The sequence below is a fragment of the Odontesthes bonariensis genome, chromosome 11 (assembly GCF_027942865.1).
Source record: "Odontesthes bonariensis isolate fOdoBon6 chromosome 11, fOdoBon6.hap1, whole genome shotgun sequence".
NCBI lineage: Eukaryota > Metazoa > Chordata > Actinopteri > Atheriniformes > Atherinopsidae > Odontesthes > Odontesthes bonariensis.
Window position 1 is genome coordinate 6213038 of NC_134516.1, and position 15380 is coordinate 6228417.

General features: G+C 44.1%; 1 protein-coding gene across 2 annotated transcripts; it reads left to right on the plus strand.

The window, feature by feature from the left end:
• Positions 1-260: 260 nt before the first annotated feature.
• On the plus strand, positions 261-15331 carry sh3yl1 (SH3 and SYLF domain containing 1). 2 transcript variants are annotated; one of them, XM_075477354.1, is made up of 11 exons: positions 261-388; positions 6828-6938; positions 7042-7155; positions 8467-8531; positions 8648-8760; positions 10337-10465; positions 10544-10688; positions 11944-12025; positions 12847-12900; positions 13560-13592; positions 14436-15331. In XM_075477354.1, coding segments are annotated over exons 1-11 (1056 nt in total). In that variant the 5' UTR covers positions 261-387; the 3' UTR covers positions 14645-15331. The 2 variants fall into 2 exon arrangements, with proteins under 2 accessions (XP_075333469.1, XP_075333470.1); XM_075477355.1 differs by lacking the exon at positions 13560-13592.
• Positions 15332-15380: the final 49 nt, after the last annotated feature.

The following is a 15380-nucleotide window of genomic DNA, read 5'->3' on the forward strand; positions in this document are numbered from 1 at the left end:
TCCCCCATAATATTCTTTACATAAACGTGTGCCTGACAGGCCGAACTCAGGGTAAAATATAAAGCCAACGTGATCGGGAACGCGCCAAGCGAAGCCTTGGACACATGCGGGAGCGCGCCCAGCTGACAGAGACAACACCCCTCCATGTGCGCTTCCCCGCGTGGCGCCTGTCTCCTTGGCAACACGCTGTCGAAACCTCCTCAGGTGGCCCGGTGCTGCCCTGCTCTGCACCTGTCCAGGTGCCTCCGCTGATTGCCCCGTTTACGCGTGCGCGGTTTCCGGCTGCCGCAGTCAGGTGAGGCGGAAGTGAAAAAGGGGAGGAGGGAGCCTCGCGCAAGTCACCTCGTCGGCAGGTAAACAACCGGAGAAAAGAGAGAAAGAAGGAAAAGTAAGTTAAAAGCTGAAAGAAAGTTTCTCAGTTCTGTTTGTTCTGCCTCGTGTCCAAGTCCTCGTGCTCAGGTTCCACCTGTAAGAGCTCCATGAGAGCCGCGAGCTCCGCAGCCATCAGAGCGGACAGGTGTGACTCATTCTCCGGGTGCTTCTCCACCTGAGCCCCGCGTCCCAAAGAGGAGGAGCACCGCGCTCACATTTCTGCTCTTATCCGGGAAATCTGCTCCTACTTCGGCTGATTTTTCAATGATTCTCACATGAGAACTTTCGGTTCATCTGAAATCTTTTTTTTTTTAAAGATTACGCAATCTCTTCCGCATTTGCGCGTGCGTGTGCAGAACAAGCGATACAAACAAGAAGAAATGCAACCGGATAAACAAATTAAAGTGTTTGTAATGTGGTTTTTGATGGGGTTCACCTGCTGTTACCCCGCGGGGCTTTTTTAGGGCTTTTAGATCTTTACCATCAGAGGATGGTTAAACTGTAGCAGCAGGGCTGTGTTGGTGCATCTTTACCATCAGAGGATGGTTAAACTGTAGCAGCAGGGCTGTGTTGGTGCATCTTTACCATCAGAGGATGGTTAAACTGTAGCAGCAGAGCTGTGTTGGTGCATCTTTACCCTCAGAGGATGGTTAAACTGTAGCAGCAGGACTGTGTTGGTGCATCTTTACCATCAGAGGATGGTTAAACTGTAGCATCCTGTAGCAGCAGGGCTGTGTTGGTGCATCTTTACCATCAGAGGATGGTTAAACTGTAGCAGCAGGGCTGTGTTGGTGCATCTTTACCATCAGAGGATGGTTAAACTGTAGCAGCAGAGCTGTGTTGGTGCATCTTTACCATCAGAGGATGGTTAAACTGTAGCAGCAGGGCTGTGTTGGTGCATCTTTACCATCAGAGGATGGTTAAACTGTAGCAGCAGGGCTGTGTTGGTGCATCTTTACCATCAGAGGATGGTTAAACTGTAGCAGCAGGGCTGTGTTGGTGCATCTTTACCATCAGAGGATGGTTAAACTGTAGCAGCAGGGCTGTGTTGGTGCATCTTTACCCTCAGAGGATGGTTAAACTGTAGCAGCAGGGCTGTGTTGGTGCATCTTTACCCTCAGAGGATGGTTAAACTGTAGCAGCAGGGCTGTGTTGGTGCATCTTTACCATCAGAGGATGGTTAAACTGTAGCAGCAGGGCTGTGTTGGTGCATCTTTACCATCAGAGGATGGTTAAACTGTAGCAGCAGGGCTGTGTTGGTGCATCTTTACCATCAGAGGATGGTTAAACTGTAGCATCCTGTAGCAGCAGGGCTGTGTTGGTGCATCTTTACCATCAGAGGATGGTTAAACTGCAGCAGCAGGGCTGTGTTGGTGCATCTTTACCCTCAGAGGATGGTTAAACTGCAGCAGCAGGGCTGTGTTGGTGCATCTTTACCATCAGAGGATGGTTAAACTGCAGCATCCTGTAGCAGCAGGGCTGTGTTGGTGCATCTTTACCATCAGAGGATGGTTAAACTGTAGCAGCAGGGCTGTGTTGGTGCATCTTTACCCTCAGAGGATGGTTAAACTGTAGCAGCAGGGCTGTGTTGGTGCATCTTTACCATCAGAGGATGGTTAAACTGTAGCATCCTGCAGCAGCAGGGCTGTGTTGGTGCATCTTTACCCTCAGAGGATGGTTAAACTGTAGCATCCTGCAGCAGCAGGGCTGTGTTGGTGCATCTTTACCATCAGAGGATGGTTAAACTGTAGCAGCAGGGCTGTGTTGGTGCATCTTTACCATCAGAGGATGGTTAAATTGTAGCAGCAGGGCTGTGTTGGTGCATCTTTACCATCAGAGGATGGTTAAATTGTAGCAGCAGGGCTGTGTTGGTGCATCTTTACCATCAGAGGATGGTTAAACTGTAGCATCCTGCAGCAGCAGGGCTGTGTTGGTGCATCTTTACCCTCAGAGGATGGTTAAACTGTAGCATCCTGCAGCAGCAGGGCTGTGTTGGTGCATCTTTACCATCAGAGGATGGTTAAACTGTAGCATCCTGTAGCAGCAGGGCTGTGTTGGTGCATCTTTACCATCAGAGGATGGTTAAACTGCAGCAGCAGGGCTGTGTTGGTGCATCTTTACCATCAGAGGATGGTTAAACTGTAGCATCCTGCAGCAGCAGGGCTGTGTTGGTGCATCTTTACCATCAGAGGATGGTTAAACTGTAGCAGCAGGGCTGTGTTGGTGCATCTTTACCATCAGAGGATGGTTAAACTGTAGCAGCAGGGCTGTGTTGGTGCATCTTTACCCTCAGAGGATGGTTAAACTGTAGCAGCAGGGCTGTGTTGGTGCATCTTTACCATCAGAGGATGGTTAAACTGTAGCAGCAGGGCTGTGTTGGTGCATCTTTACCATCAGAGGATGGTTAAACTGTAGCAGCAGGGCTGTGTTGGTGCATCTTTACCATCAGAGGATGGTTAAACTGTAGCAGCAGGGCTGTGTTGGTGCATCTTTACCATCAGAGGATGGTTAAACTGTAGCAGCAGGGCTGTGTTGGTGCATCTTTACCATCAGAGGATGGTTAAACTGTAGCAGCAGGGCTATGTTGGTGCATCTTTACCATCAGAGGATGGTTAAACTGTAGCAGCAGGGCTGTGTTGGTGCATCTTTATCATCAGAGGATGGTTAAACTGTAGCAGCAGGGCTGTGTTGGTGCATCTTTATCATCAGAGGATGGTTAAACTGTAGCAGCAGGGCTGTGTTGGTGCATCTTTACCATCAGAGGATGGTTAAACTGTAGCAGCAGGGCTGTGTTGGTGCATCTTTACCCTCAGAGGATGGTTAAACTGCAGCAGCAGGGCTGTGTTGGTGCATCTTTACCATCAGAGGATGGTTAAACTGCAGCAGCAGGGCTGTGTTGGTGCATCTTTACCCTCAGAGGATGGTTAAACTGCAGCAGCAGGGCTGTGTTGGTGCATCTTTACCATCAGAGGATGGTTAAACTGTAGCATCCTGTAGCAGCAGAGCTGTGTTGGTGCATCTTTACCATCAGAGGATGGTTAAACTGTAGCAGCAGGGCTGTGTTGGTGCATCTTTACCATCAGAGGATGGTTAAACTGTAGCAGCAGGGCTGTGTTGGTGCATCTTTACCATCAGAGGATGGTTAAACTGTAGCAGCAGGGCTGTGTTGGTGCATCTTTACCCTCAGAGGATGGTTAAACTGTAGCATCCTGCAGCAGCAGGGCTGTGTTGGTGCATCTTTACCCTCAGAGGATGGTTAAACTGTAGCATCCTGCAGCAGCAGGGCTGTGTTGGTGCATCTTTACCATCAGAGGATGGTTAAACTGTAGCAGCAGGGCTGTGTTGGTGCATCTTTACCATCAGAGGATGGTTAAACTGTAGCATCCTGCAGCAGCAGGGCTGTGTTGGTGCATCTTTACCCTCAGAGGATGGTTAAATTGTAGCATCCTGTAGCAGCAGGGCTGTGTTGGTGCATCTTTACCATCAGAGGATGGTTAAACTGCAGCAGCAGGGCTGTGTTGGTGCATCTTTACCATCAGAGGATGGTTAAACTGTAGCATCCTGCAGCAGCAGGGCTGTGTTGGTGCATCTTTACCATCAGAGGATGGTTAAACTGTAGCATCCTGTAGCAGCAGGGCTGTGTTGGTGCATCTTTACCATCAGAGGATGGTTAAACTGTAGCAGCAGGGCTGTGTTGGTGCATCTTTACCATCAGAGGATGGTTAAACTGCAGCAGCAGGGCTGTGTTGGTGCATCTTTACCATCAGAGGATGGTTAAACTGTAGCAGCAGGGCTGTGTTGGTGCATCTTTACCATCAGAGGATGGTTAAACTGTAGCATCCTGCAGCAGCAGGGCTGTGTTGGTGCATCTTTACCATCAGAGGATGGTTAAACTGTAGCATCCTGTAGCAGCAGGGCTGTGTTGGTGCATCTTTACCATCAGAGGATGGTTAAACTGTAGCAGCAGGGCTGTGTTGGTGCATCTTTACCATCAGAGGATGGTTAAACTGTAGCATCCTGTAGCAGCAGGGCTGTGTTGGTGCATCTTTACCATCAGAGGATGGTTAAACTGTAGCAGCAGGGCTGTGTTGGTGCATCTTTACCATCAGAGGATGGTTAAACTGTAGCAGCAGGGCTGTGTTGGTGCATCTTTACCATCAGAGGATGGTTAAACTGTAGCAGCAGGGCTGTGTTGGTGCATCTTTACCATCAGAGGATGGTTAAACTGTAGCAGCAGGGCTGTGTTGGTGCATCTTTACCCTCAGAGGATGGTTAAACTGTAGCATCCTGCAGCAGCAGGGCTGTGTTGGTGCATCTTTACCCTCAGAGGATGGTTAAACTGTAGCAGCAGGGCTGTGTTGGTGCATCTTTACCATCAGAGGATGGTTAAACTGTAGCAGCAGGGCTGTGTTGGTGCATCTTTACCATCAGAGGATGGTTAAACTGTAGCAGCAGGGCTGTGTTGGTGCATCTTTACCATCAGAGGATGGTTAAACTGTAGCAGCAGGGCTATGTTGGTGCATCTTTACCATCAGAGGATGGTTAAACTGTAGCAGCAGGGCTGTGTTGGTGCATCTTTACCATCAGAGGATGGTTAAACTGTAGCAGCAGGGCTGTGTTGGTGCATCTTTACCATCAGAGGATGGTTAAACTGTAGCAGCAGGGCTGTGTTGGTGCATCTTTACCATCAGAGGATGGTTAAACTGTAGCAGCAGGGCTGTGTTGGTGCATCTTTACCCTCAGAGGATGGTTAAACTGTAGCATCCTGTAGCAGCAGAGCTGTGTTGGTGCATCTTTACCATCAGAGGATGGTTAAACTGTAGCAGCAGAGCTGTGTTGGTGCATCTTTACCATCAGAGGATGGTTAAACTGTAGCAGCAGGGCTGTGTTGGTGCATCTTTACCATCAGAGGATGGTTAAACTGTAGCATCCTGTAGCAGCAGGGCTGTGTTGGTGCATCTTTACCATCAGAGGATGGTTAAACTGTAGCAGCAGGGCTGTGTTGGTGCATCTTTACCATCAGAGGATGGTTAAACTGTAGCAGCAGGGCTGTGTTGGTGCATCTTTACCATCAGAGGATGGTTAAACTGTAGCAGCAGAGCTGTGTTGGTGCATCTTTACCATCAGAGGATGGTTAAACTGTAGCAGCAGGGCTGTGTTGGTGCATCTTTACCATCAGAGGATGGTTAAACTGTAGCAGCAGGGCTGTGTTGGTGCATCTTTACCATCAGAGGATGGTTAAACTGTAGCAGCAGGGCTGTGTTGGTGCATCTTTACCATCAGAGGATGTAGATGTGGTGCTCAGGCTGCCCTGTAGTTGTGTCAGGGGTTGGGAATGTGCTGCTGCAGCACGAGGCGTGTTGGTATGTCGGCAGACTGGTCGCTGCTGTCGGACTGAGAGCAGATTCAGACAGAATCGCACTCGCTGAAGGTGGATTTGTTCTCCACTTTATCTTAAAAACATCTCAGCAGTTGATAAAAGGTTCCTGAAAAGCAGCATTGTTTTGCTCTGCTCTTCATTTCAGCATTAAGCACTTCGACTCGTTACTGAGAAAGAATCCTAAATAATAACTGGAGCTTTGCTCAGTAACTATGGCCGTAAGTCATCAGAATAAACAAAGTCTTCACAAACAAACTCTGCATCAGTCGGATGTTTCTGACATTTTTGTCCCCTTGTAAAACAACTTAAAAACATCATATGTTGATATAATTTTCCCCTTTTCTTTCCATAGACCTTTTATCCACTTCAGTTCTGATCATAACTACCAAGTTTTCAATTTAAAAAAAAAAAAAGTAACCCTTTAAATACTGGTTTATACGATGTAAACACCAATTTCTTTAAAAAAAATTAAAAAAACACAAAAACTGCTATATTTTCAATATATAGAATGCAAAGTGGAATTGTTGATGTCTATGGGAGCTGTTTCTGTAATCTGCCATTGCAGAAAAACTATAAACCTATAAAAACTGATGTTGTTGGTCATCAATGACATATCCCAGACCTAATAATCCCCCATAGAATATTTCACTTTGCACTGCATACATTGAAAATACAGCAGTTTGTGTGTGTTTTTTAACAGAAATTGGTGTTTACCTCATATATACTTGTATTTAAAGGGTTATTTTTTTTTAAAAATAATTGAAAACTTGGTGGTTATGATCAGAAATTAAGTGGAATAAAAGATTTATGGAAAAAAAAGTGGAAAAAAATATTGATATATGTTTTTAGGTAGTTTTTTTTCCTTCATAAATTGAGTTTTTTTTCTACACAATGCAAAATTGCATTGTGTATGATGTGTGTTTTAAATTTGAAAAAATAGTCAAAAATGCACACCTGGACCAAATATGATCAAATATGATGAGTATCACTGTTTCCAGTGTGAAATTAGATGAGAAAGTTCACCCCAAATATGCCCTATGAGGGATAAAGAGCTCTGTCTTTTGCATGTTCACAGTGAACAACCCGATTCCCTCCAACCTGAAGTCTGAGGCGAAGAAGGCCGCCAAGATCCTCCGGGAATTCACCGAGATCACCAACAGGTTTGGACCAGACAAACTCATCCCTGGTAACGAGCGCGCAGACGGACATCTTTCTGTTGGAGAATGTGCTTAAGAAATGTTTTTGTTTTTAAACGTGTGGATGTACTCGCACATCTTTGTGTTTTACAGCTCATGTGATAGCGAAGGCCGAGGGTCTGGCCATCATCTCGGTCATCAAGGCCGGCTTCATGATCACGGCCAGAGGAGGAAGTGGTGTCGTCATCGCCAGACTCGCGGACAGACGTAAGGCGGCCGTCTTCTCTGTGCTCTGCTGGGGCGTCAGATGGAGGCAGAATCTGCCCTCAGGCCACGTCTTCTTCACTTGATTTGTCTTGATTAGGGTTGGAAGTTGTTGTAATATTATGAGTTTTGTCTTTGTGTCGCTTCCAACGTGTAGAAAACAAAAATATCTTTATTGTGAGCAGCAGCTGGACTCGAGGTGAAGAGTCTGACCTACACGGTTCTTATCCAGATCCTCTCTGTGGATCACTCAGGAACCGATGAGAAGAACTTATGGAATTGGGTTTTAATTCCCAATTTTGTGAAATGTAGGGCTGGGCGACTTAACTCGTTATTATCGCGTTAAAGCATTAATTATTTAACGCAGATAAATATTTTATCGCGCATTAACGCATGTTTTATTTTTTTATTTAAAAAAATAATAATAATTTAATAAAAAAAAAAAATGTAGGGCTTTTGTGCCTTTTTAATGGATAGGAAAGTTCAGAGAGAGAGGAATCAGGGGGCAGAGAGAGGGGGAACAACACGCAGCACCCCTGTTTTATTATTTATTAATAATATTAATTTTTAATAATTAATTATTATTAATTATTTATTAATAATACAATCCATTTTATTTTTGTAAAAGTCTGTCGCTCACAGGCTTTTATTTTGTAAAAGTCTGTTGCTCACAGGCTTTTATTTTGTAAAAGTCTGCTGCTGTCTGCTGTGGAACAGGAAAAGAAAGTAATCGGCGGATCCACCAAACATGGAGAAGGGTACGGAACTTTTACTCGGCCATTTTCATGTTAAAGTTCTTCCAGTCTAAAATATCACTTAAAGGCAAAACACACAACTGATAGCAGCAAGTCATTCAAGGAAACAGACAGTGGAGCGAAACTTCTACATAAAAACTACAGAAAGATGCTGATGTTAAAAGTGTGTTTGCACAACAAATGTTATGGCACTTTCATTCATATGGCAGCACATTTAAAATAAAACTAAATGCTAAAAGCTATACACTACTTTTGGATTCATTTTTGGATTCTGCGTACAAATGCGATTAATCGTGATTAATCAGGGAAATCATGTGATTAATTAGATTAAACATTTTGTATCGTTTCCCAGCCCTAATCTAAAACACAAACTTCAGTGGAACACAGCTGAATAGTTATTGTAACAGCCCAGCTGTTATCAGCAGCCCGAGGTTATGGGATTAAAATTAGCAGCATGCATCTCCTTGAGCCAGAAATCTGAATCGTAACGTGTGTGTGTGTGTGTGTGTGTGTGTGTGTGTGTGTGTGTGTGTGTGTGTGTGTGTGTGTGTGTGCGCAGGTTGGTCGGCACCTTCAGCCATCGGTATAGCCGGTCTCGGTGGAGGCTTTGAGATCGGAGTGGAGGTAAGTCGGACTCCTCGGTGTTTAACCCATCATGAGCGCAGGGTGTTGGAGTGGACATCAGGAATTGGCTGACACTGTTTCCGAGGTTGTGAGCCGTCTTTGAACTTTGCACCCAGGTGTCAGACCTGGTGATCATCCTGAACCAACGCAGGGCGATCGAGGCTTTCACGAAGGGTGGGAACCTGACGCTGGGCGGGAACTGTACGGTGGCTGTGGGACCTATGGGAAGGTGAGCTTCTGCACCCCCCCCCCCCCCGTCTGTCTGTCTGCCTCTTAATTGCTTCTAATGTTTACAGTTCACGTAAATTACAGCTTTGCTTCTAATGTTCCATTCTGCCTGCTGAAAATTTTACGAGATATTTAATGACGGTTGGTGTTTTGATGCCTGAAGCTGAAGCTAACGGATCCTGTGTGAGGCAACAGCAGCATCAGCTGCCATTTACCATCGTCGGGTTGATTTTCCAACAAGGAGGTCAATTTTGTCTCGGGGCAGCTTGGCGGGTTTCGGCGGGTTTCGGCGGGTTTTGGCAGGTCTGTGTGTGGGCGGGACCAGGTGCCAGACCTAAGCCGTGGTTGGTTCGTGTTCTCTAAACAGCTGCAGACGGAGAGCTGAAGGTCCTGATCTGAACACATCTGGGTTCACAGCCTGTTCGGGCAGAAATGCACATTATGACTGAATAAAACACATGAATAAGTTTTACTGAAAACAATGTGAAACATAAACAAGCCTGGGCTCATTTTAGGAATATTTTCTCTGTTTTACATTTAGCTTTGAACTTCTTTATCCTCTTTGTCTTTGAATTGTGTTTGCTTCTTCCTGCAGCCATATTTCATTTCTGTTTTTACCCGTTTGGTTTATATCTGGCTGTTTCTCGGGTTGTTCCCGGTTGTTTTGCATCTCTTTGCAGTTGTTTGTTTCTGTTTTTACCCGTTTGGTTTATATCTGGCTGTTTCGCCACCTCTTCCCGGTTGTTTTGCATCTCTTTGCAGTTGTTTTGTTTCTGTTTTTACCCGTTTGGTTTATATCTGGCTGTTTCTCGGGTTGTTCCCGGTTGTTTTGCATCTCTACAGTTGTTTGGTTTCTGTTTTTACCCGTTTGGTTTATATCTGGCTGTTTCGCCACCTCTTCCCGGTTGTTTTGCATCTCTTTGCAGTTATTTGGTTTCTGTTTTTACCCGTTTGGTTTATATCTGGCTGTTTCGCCACCTCTTCCCGGTTGTTTTGCATCTATTTGCAGTTGTTTGTTTCTGTTTTTACCCGTTTGGTTTATATCTGGCTGTTTCTCGGGTTGTTCCCGGTTGTTTTGCATCTCTTTGCAGTTATTTGGTTTCTGTTTTTACCCGTTTGGTTTATATCTGGCTGTTTCGCCACCTCTTCCCGGTTGTTTTGCATCTCTTTGCAGTTATTTGGTTTCTGTTTTTACCCGTTTGGTTTATATCTGGCTGTTTCGCCACCTCTTCCCGGTTGTTTTGCATCTCTTTGCAGTTGTTTGGTTTCTGTTTTTACCCGTTTGGTTTATATCTGGCTGTTTCTCGGGTTGTTCCCGGTTGTTTTGCATCTCTTTGCAGTTGTTTGGTTTCTGTTTTTACCCGTTTGGTTTATATCTGGCTGTTTCGCCACCTCTTCCCGGTTGTTTTGCATCTCTTTGCAGCCATCTTGCACATCTCTTTGCTTATTTTGTTTTGTTTTTGGCATCTTTTCTTTCGTTTTGCACCCTTAAGGCTAGGCTGTTCGCTCAGACTTTTGCACTGTGACTCTGCAACACTTTCACCGGCTGCCTCCTGAACTCTTACTGTGTTTGTCAGGAACGTGGAGGCTGACGTTGCTCTGCGCAGCACGGCAGCCGTCTTCACCTACTGCAGGTCCAGAGGTTTGTTTGCAGGGATTTCTCTGGAGGGATCCTATCTGATTGAACGCAAGGAAACCAACCGCAAGTATGGAAAACTACAAGTCTACCAGCTTCATGTCTGACTTGCACGTCACTTCTCTTTAAATGAGCGTTTCCTTTGCAGGTTTTACTCCCAAGATATTCGGGCGTCGGCCATTTTGAACGGCGACGTGGAGCCTCCATCAGAGTGCTATGACCTCTACCACAGCCTTGAAGTCTACACTGAAGCGTACGCCACCGACTGGACCAGCAAGAACATGCGTATGAAGGTGCTGTCAACAAATCCAACCCAAAAGGAAATGCTTTTCATGCACAGTGCAGCAGTTTCAGTTTCAGAAACATTGCCAATCATCTCTGAATCAGCTGCTTTTTTTTAGCAACATTAGCACACACTTTGACCCTCAGTCACTGATGTGGGAAAAGATTCAGCGACTTCCAGTTCAGGTCATCTTGTATTTTTATTGGGTCAAATCTTTTCTCTCTCCCTTTGTGATCACTCAGTCTTTTTGTTTTGAATCCCTTCACATTCTCCCTCCTGCATCATGTAAATGTATTTTATTTCTACAGCCCTTTACAGACAATCCTTACGGTGTACCAAAGTGCTTTACAGCAGGTAATAAATAAAGAGAAGAAGAAGTAAAAACAAATAAAAACAATAAACGAATAGTGAAAGCAATAAAATACAACAAAATCGATTAAGATAAAAGCATCATCATACTACTGGGTATTAAAAGCCATCCTAAATAAGTAGTTTTTTAGCCTGGATGTGAAGAGGCCCGGGTCAGAAATAAGACGCAGCTGGACGGGGGGCTTATTCCAGAGCCTGGGGGCAGCTTTGGGAAAAGGCTCGCTCACCCCAGGGTTTGTATTCTGACCTGGGCACTTCCAGCAGAAACTGATCTGCTGACCTCAGAGCTCTACCAGGACTGTTAAAAGCTCAGATAAATACGACGGGGCGAGGCCGTTAAGAGCTTTAAAAACAAACATTAAAAAGTTTAAAATCGGTTCTATAAAGGACAGGAAGCCGATGGAGGGAGTTAAGAACAGGAGTGATGTGCACACGTCTGTTGGTGTTGGTTAAAGACGGGCAGCAGCGTTCTGCACCAGCTGAAGGCGGCTGAGAGAAGACTGGGAGACGCCCACATAAAGTGCATTAAAACAGTCTGACCTTGAACTTATCGGGGCTTTCTCAAGGTCATGAGGACTTAAAAACATTTTAACTTTGGCCAGGAGACGCAGCTGGAAAAAACAAAGGTCACTCCCAGATTTCTGATGGTTGAACTAAGCTTTGAAGACGAGGTGCCAAAGCCGGCCGTCACAGTGTCCCCGAACACAATGCATTCAGTTTATTCATTTAAATGGAGAAAACTTTGGGCCAACCACACAGGGTGCACATACTTATACGTCACCGTACCTTTGCAAACAGAAGCTGCCATCAAAGCTGTCACAGAAACCACTAAGAGTGATGTAATGCTTCAGATATTTAGTTTGTAGGATTCACAGCGTGTGTCTGTGTGTCTGCAGACGTCTGCTCCTCCATCCAGACCTCCAGCTCCCCCCCAGCAGAGGGCGCCGAGCAGCTACCAGCAGCCGGCGGCCGACGCCGGTAACTCACCGACACGCCACTGTTTGTTGTTTGTTTACTGTGTGTAATGTGTGTGTTTGTTTACTGTGTGTAATGTGGTTGTTTGTTTACCGTGTGTGTTTGTTTACCGAGTGTAATGTGTGTTTGTTTGTTTACTGTGTAATGTGTGTTTTGTTTGTTTACTGTGTGTGTTTGTTTGTTTACTGTGTGTGTTTGTTTACTGTGTGTAATGTGTTTTGTTTGTTTACTGTGTGTGTTTGTTTGTTTGTTTACTGTGTGTGTTTGTTTGTTTGTTTACTGTGTGTTTGTTTACTGTGTGTAATGTGTTTGTTTGTTTACTGTGTAATGTGTGTTTGTTTGTTTACTGTGTGTGTTTTTTTGTTTACTGTGTGTGTTTGTTTACCGTGTGTAATGTGTGTTTGTTTGTTTACTGTGTGTAATGTGTTTGTTTGTTTACTGTGTAATGTGTGTTTGTTTGTTTACTGTGTGTGTTTTTTTGTTTACTGTGTGTTTGTTTACCGAGTGTAATGTGTGTTTGTTTGTTTGTTTACTGTGTGTAATGTGTTTGTTTGTTTACTGTGTAATGTGTGTTTTGTTTGTTTACTGTGTGTGTTTGTTTGTTTGTTTACTGTGTGTGTTTGTTTACCGAGTGTAATGTGTGTTTGTTTGTTTACTATGTGTGTTTGTTTGTTTGTTTACTGTGTGTGTTTGTTTACCGTGTGTAATGTGTGTTTGTTTGTTTTACTGTGTGTGTTTTGTTTGTTTACCTTGTTTGTTTGTTTACTGTGTGTAATGTGTGTTTGTTTGTTTACTGTGTGTAATTTTTGTGTTTGTGTCAACAGCCAGAAAAAACGCTCTCTACCCGAGCGTCTCCATCTATAAGTCCGACACCTCAGGTGAGCTTTCTGTGGTTCTTCAGCTCTTGACTTCTTTTCTTCTCCCAACTGTCTGTCTGAAGATATTTTCAGTTTCCAGGCTTCAGACTTGGTTCTGAACCCAGGTTTAGGGAAGAATAAGCACATATGTGTGATAGGACCTGTTATCCAGCGATTTCTAATCCTGCTGTTCTGTGTGCAGACAGAACTATTTACACTCCGCTGCCTTCTGGGAACAATAAACATGTCCCAGTGGGGTAAATAATTCAGTTTTAGGGTAAATAATTAGCTTGAAGCCAGAGAAAGATATTCATTTAAAATGTGATATCTCCGTGAGGCCACAGCTCCCTCTAGTGGTCACAGCACCGACCTACATCTGCTGTGTTGTGCATTAAAGCGTAACTTATTAACTTAGTTTTATAAATAAGTCGATAACTGGAAGGTAAAGAGGGGCTTTGATGTTTCATTGTTTGAATGTTTCCACAGAAACGGAATAAAAACATTTCCATCCTCTGAAACGTATTTCCATCAGTGATTAATCTTTCTCTCGATGAGCTGCTGCTCAGATCTCTGTGAAATAAAACTCTTTTTGTTGAGCTGCGACCTGAGAAAACTGAATTAATGTTTGACAGAAAATGCTCTAAATGAGTTTCTTCACTTGATTTTTTTCTCTGTTTCAGGTCAGTTTGCCTCCAGAAGTTCTCAGAGCAACGGTACGAACGTGTAAACTGACGTAACGTCTGTTTAAAAACGCTAAAAACGTTCCTTTGTGTTCCACTGAAGTTTGTTTTAGATAGGGCTGGGCAACGATTAACATGTTTAATCTAATTAATCACATGATTTCCCTGATTAATCATGATTAAAATCCAAAAATGAATCCAAAAGTAGTGTATAGCTTTTAGCATTTAGTTTAATTTTAAATGTGCTGCCATATGAATGAAAGTGCCATAACATTTGTTGTGCAAACACACTTTTAACATCAGCATCTTTCTGTAGTTTTTATGTAGAAGCCTCGCTCCACTGTCTGTTTCCTTGAATGACTTGCTGCTATCAGTTGTGTGTTTTGCCTTTAAGTGATATTTTAGACTGGAACTACTACGCTGAGAAGACAATTCAACTTGGCTGTGTTTACAGATGACTTTGGTTCTGTCGACTCCGCCGTCTGGAAGAACTTTAACATGAAAATGGCCGAGTAAAAGTTCCGTACCCTTCTCCATGTTTGGTGGATCCGCCGATTACTTTCTTTTCCTGTTCCACAGCAGACAGCAGCAGACTTTTACAGAATAAAAGCCTGTGAGCAGCAGACTTTTACAAAATAAAAGCCTGTGAGCAACAGACTTTTACAGAATAAAAGCCTGTGAGCAACAGACTTTTACAAAATAAAACCTGCGTTAATGCGCGATAAAATATTTGCCGGCGTTAAATAATTAACGAGTTAATAACGCGATAATAACGAGTTAACTCGCCCAGCCCTAATTTTAGATTGTTTTGGTGAAAATTTGGAAACAAAGACGGAAGAAGGTTAAACAGAAAAATTCCACTTTATTCCTGCGTAGGTGCGGCGTCTTCAGTGGGCGGGGCCAGTGGGCAGCTGGTCGTCACGGCGACCCACCCGTTCACAGGACAGCAGCCTGGAGACCTGAGCTTCTTACCTGGTGACCGGATCACCGTCGTCACCAAAACGGAGTCCCAGTACGACTGGTGGGAGGGGACGCTGGACGATGGGCGGGTCGGGATATTCCCCGCCAACTTCGTCACTTACTGACGCCACCCGGTGGTCCGATGGAGGCACTGCGCCTTACATCCAGGAAGCCCTCGGGTTTGGGGCAACTCTACAGCTCTGAGGTGGCATCAATGAGACGGTTTATTATTTTAAATGAATACATCTTTCTTTAAATTTTAGTCTGACAGTAATCTGAATGTTTTTGGGAAGTTTGGAAACACTTAAAGATGTCACAGAGCTCTCTTTATTGAACAGTTTTCTGGGAATACTTGTGCAATTTGGTGCAAAGCTGAAAGAAAATGAGCTTTTTCTTTGAGATCAGCTCAACTTTAAAGTAAAGGAAATATTCACTTGTTGTTCATTTATTATCACAAACGTTTTCACCCCGTATGTATTATTATTGATTATGGTGACGAGGGACAAACCTCTTCCCTGTTTTCCTTCACACTAACACTCACAAAGAAGGACTTTTATTTCTTTATTTGCACCCAAATAAAGCTGCACTCGGATGATTTAAACGACGTGGGGAAACGTATTTAGAGGGCGTTGACTTTTCTTCACTGTTGGGTCATATTAGATGTTTTTTAAAGCTTCACTTCTGGGATCTGTTACACTTTGCATCTTTTAAAATGTCTTCTCTGCAGCTCGTGGGGATTTGTTTGGTAGAACGGTTGATATGTAATGACTTGATTCTGTCAGATGTTGTTAGATTAAAACGTGAATACATCACATGAATCTCACAGTTTTTTTCATGCTTCTTTAGTCAAATTGTTCTAAA

Excerpts from the sequence above, each read along its gene's own strand:
- sh3yl1 (XM_075477354.1), top strand. Across the intron at positions 7,156-8,466 it reads CGCCAGACTCGCGGACAGAC|GTTGGTCGGCACCTTCAGCC; the intron begins GTAAGGCGGCCG and ends GTGTGTGCGCAG. Across the intron at positions 10,689-11,943 it reads GCAAGAACATGCGTATGAAG|ACGTCTGCTCCTCCATCCAG; the intron begins GTGCTGTCAACA and ends GTGTGTCTGCAG.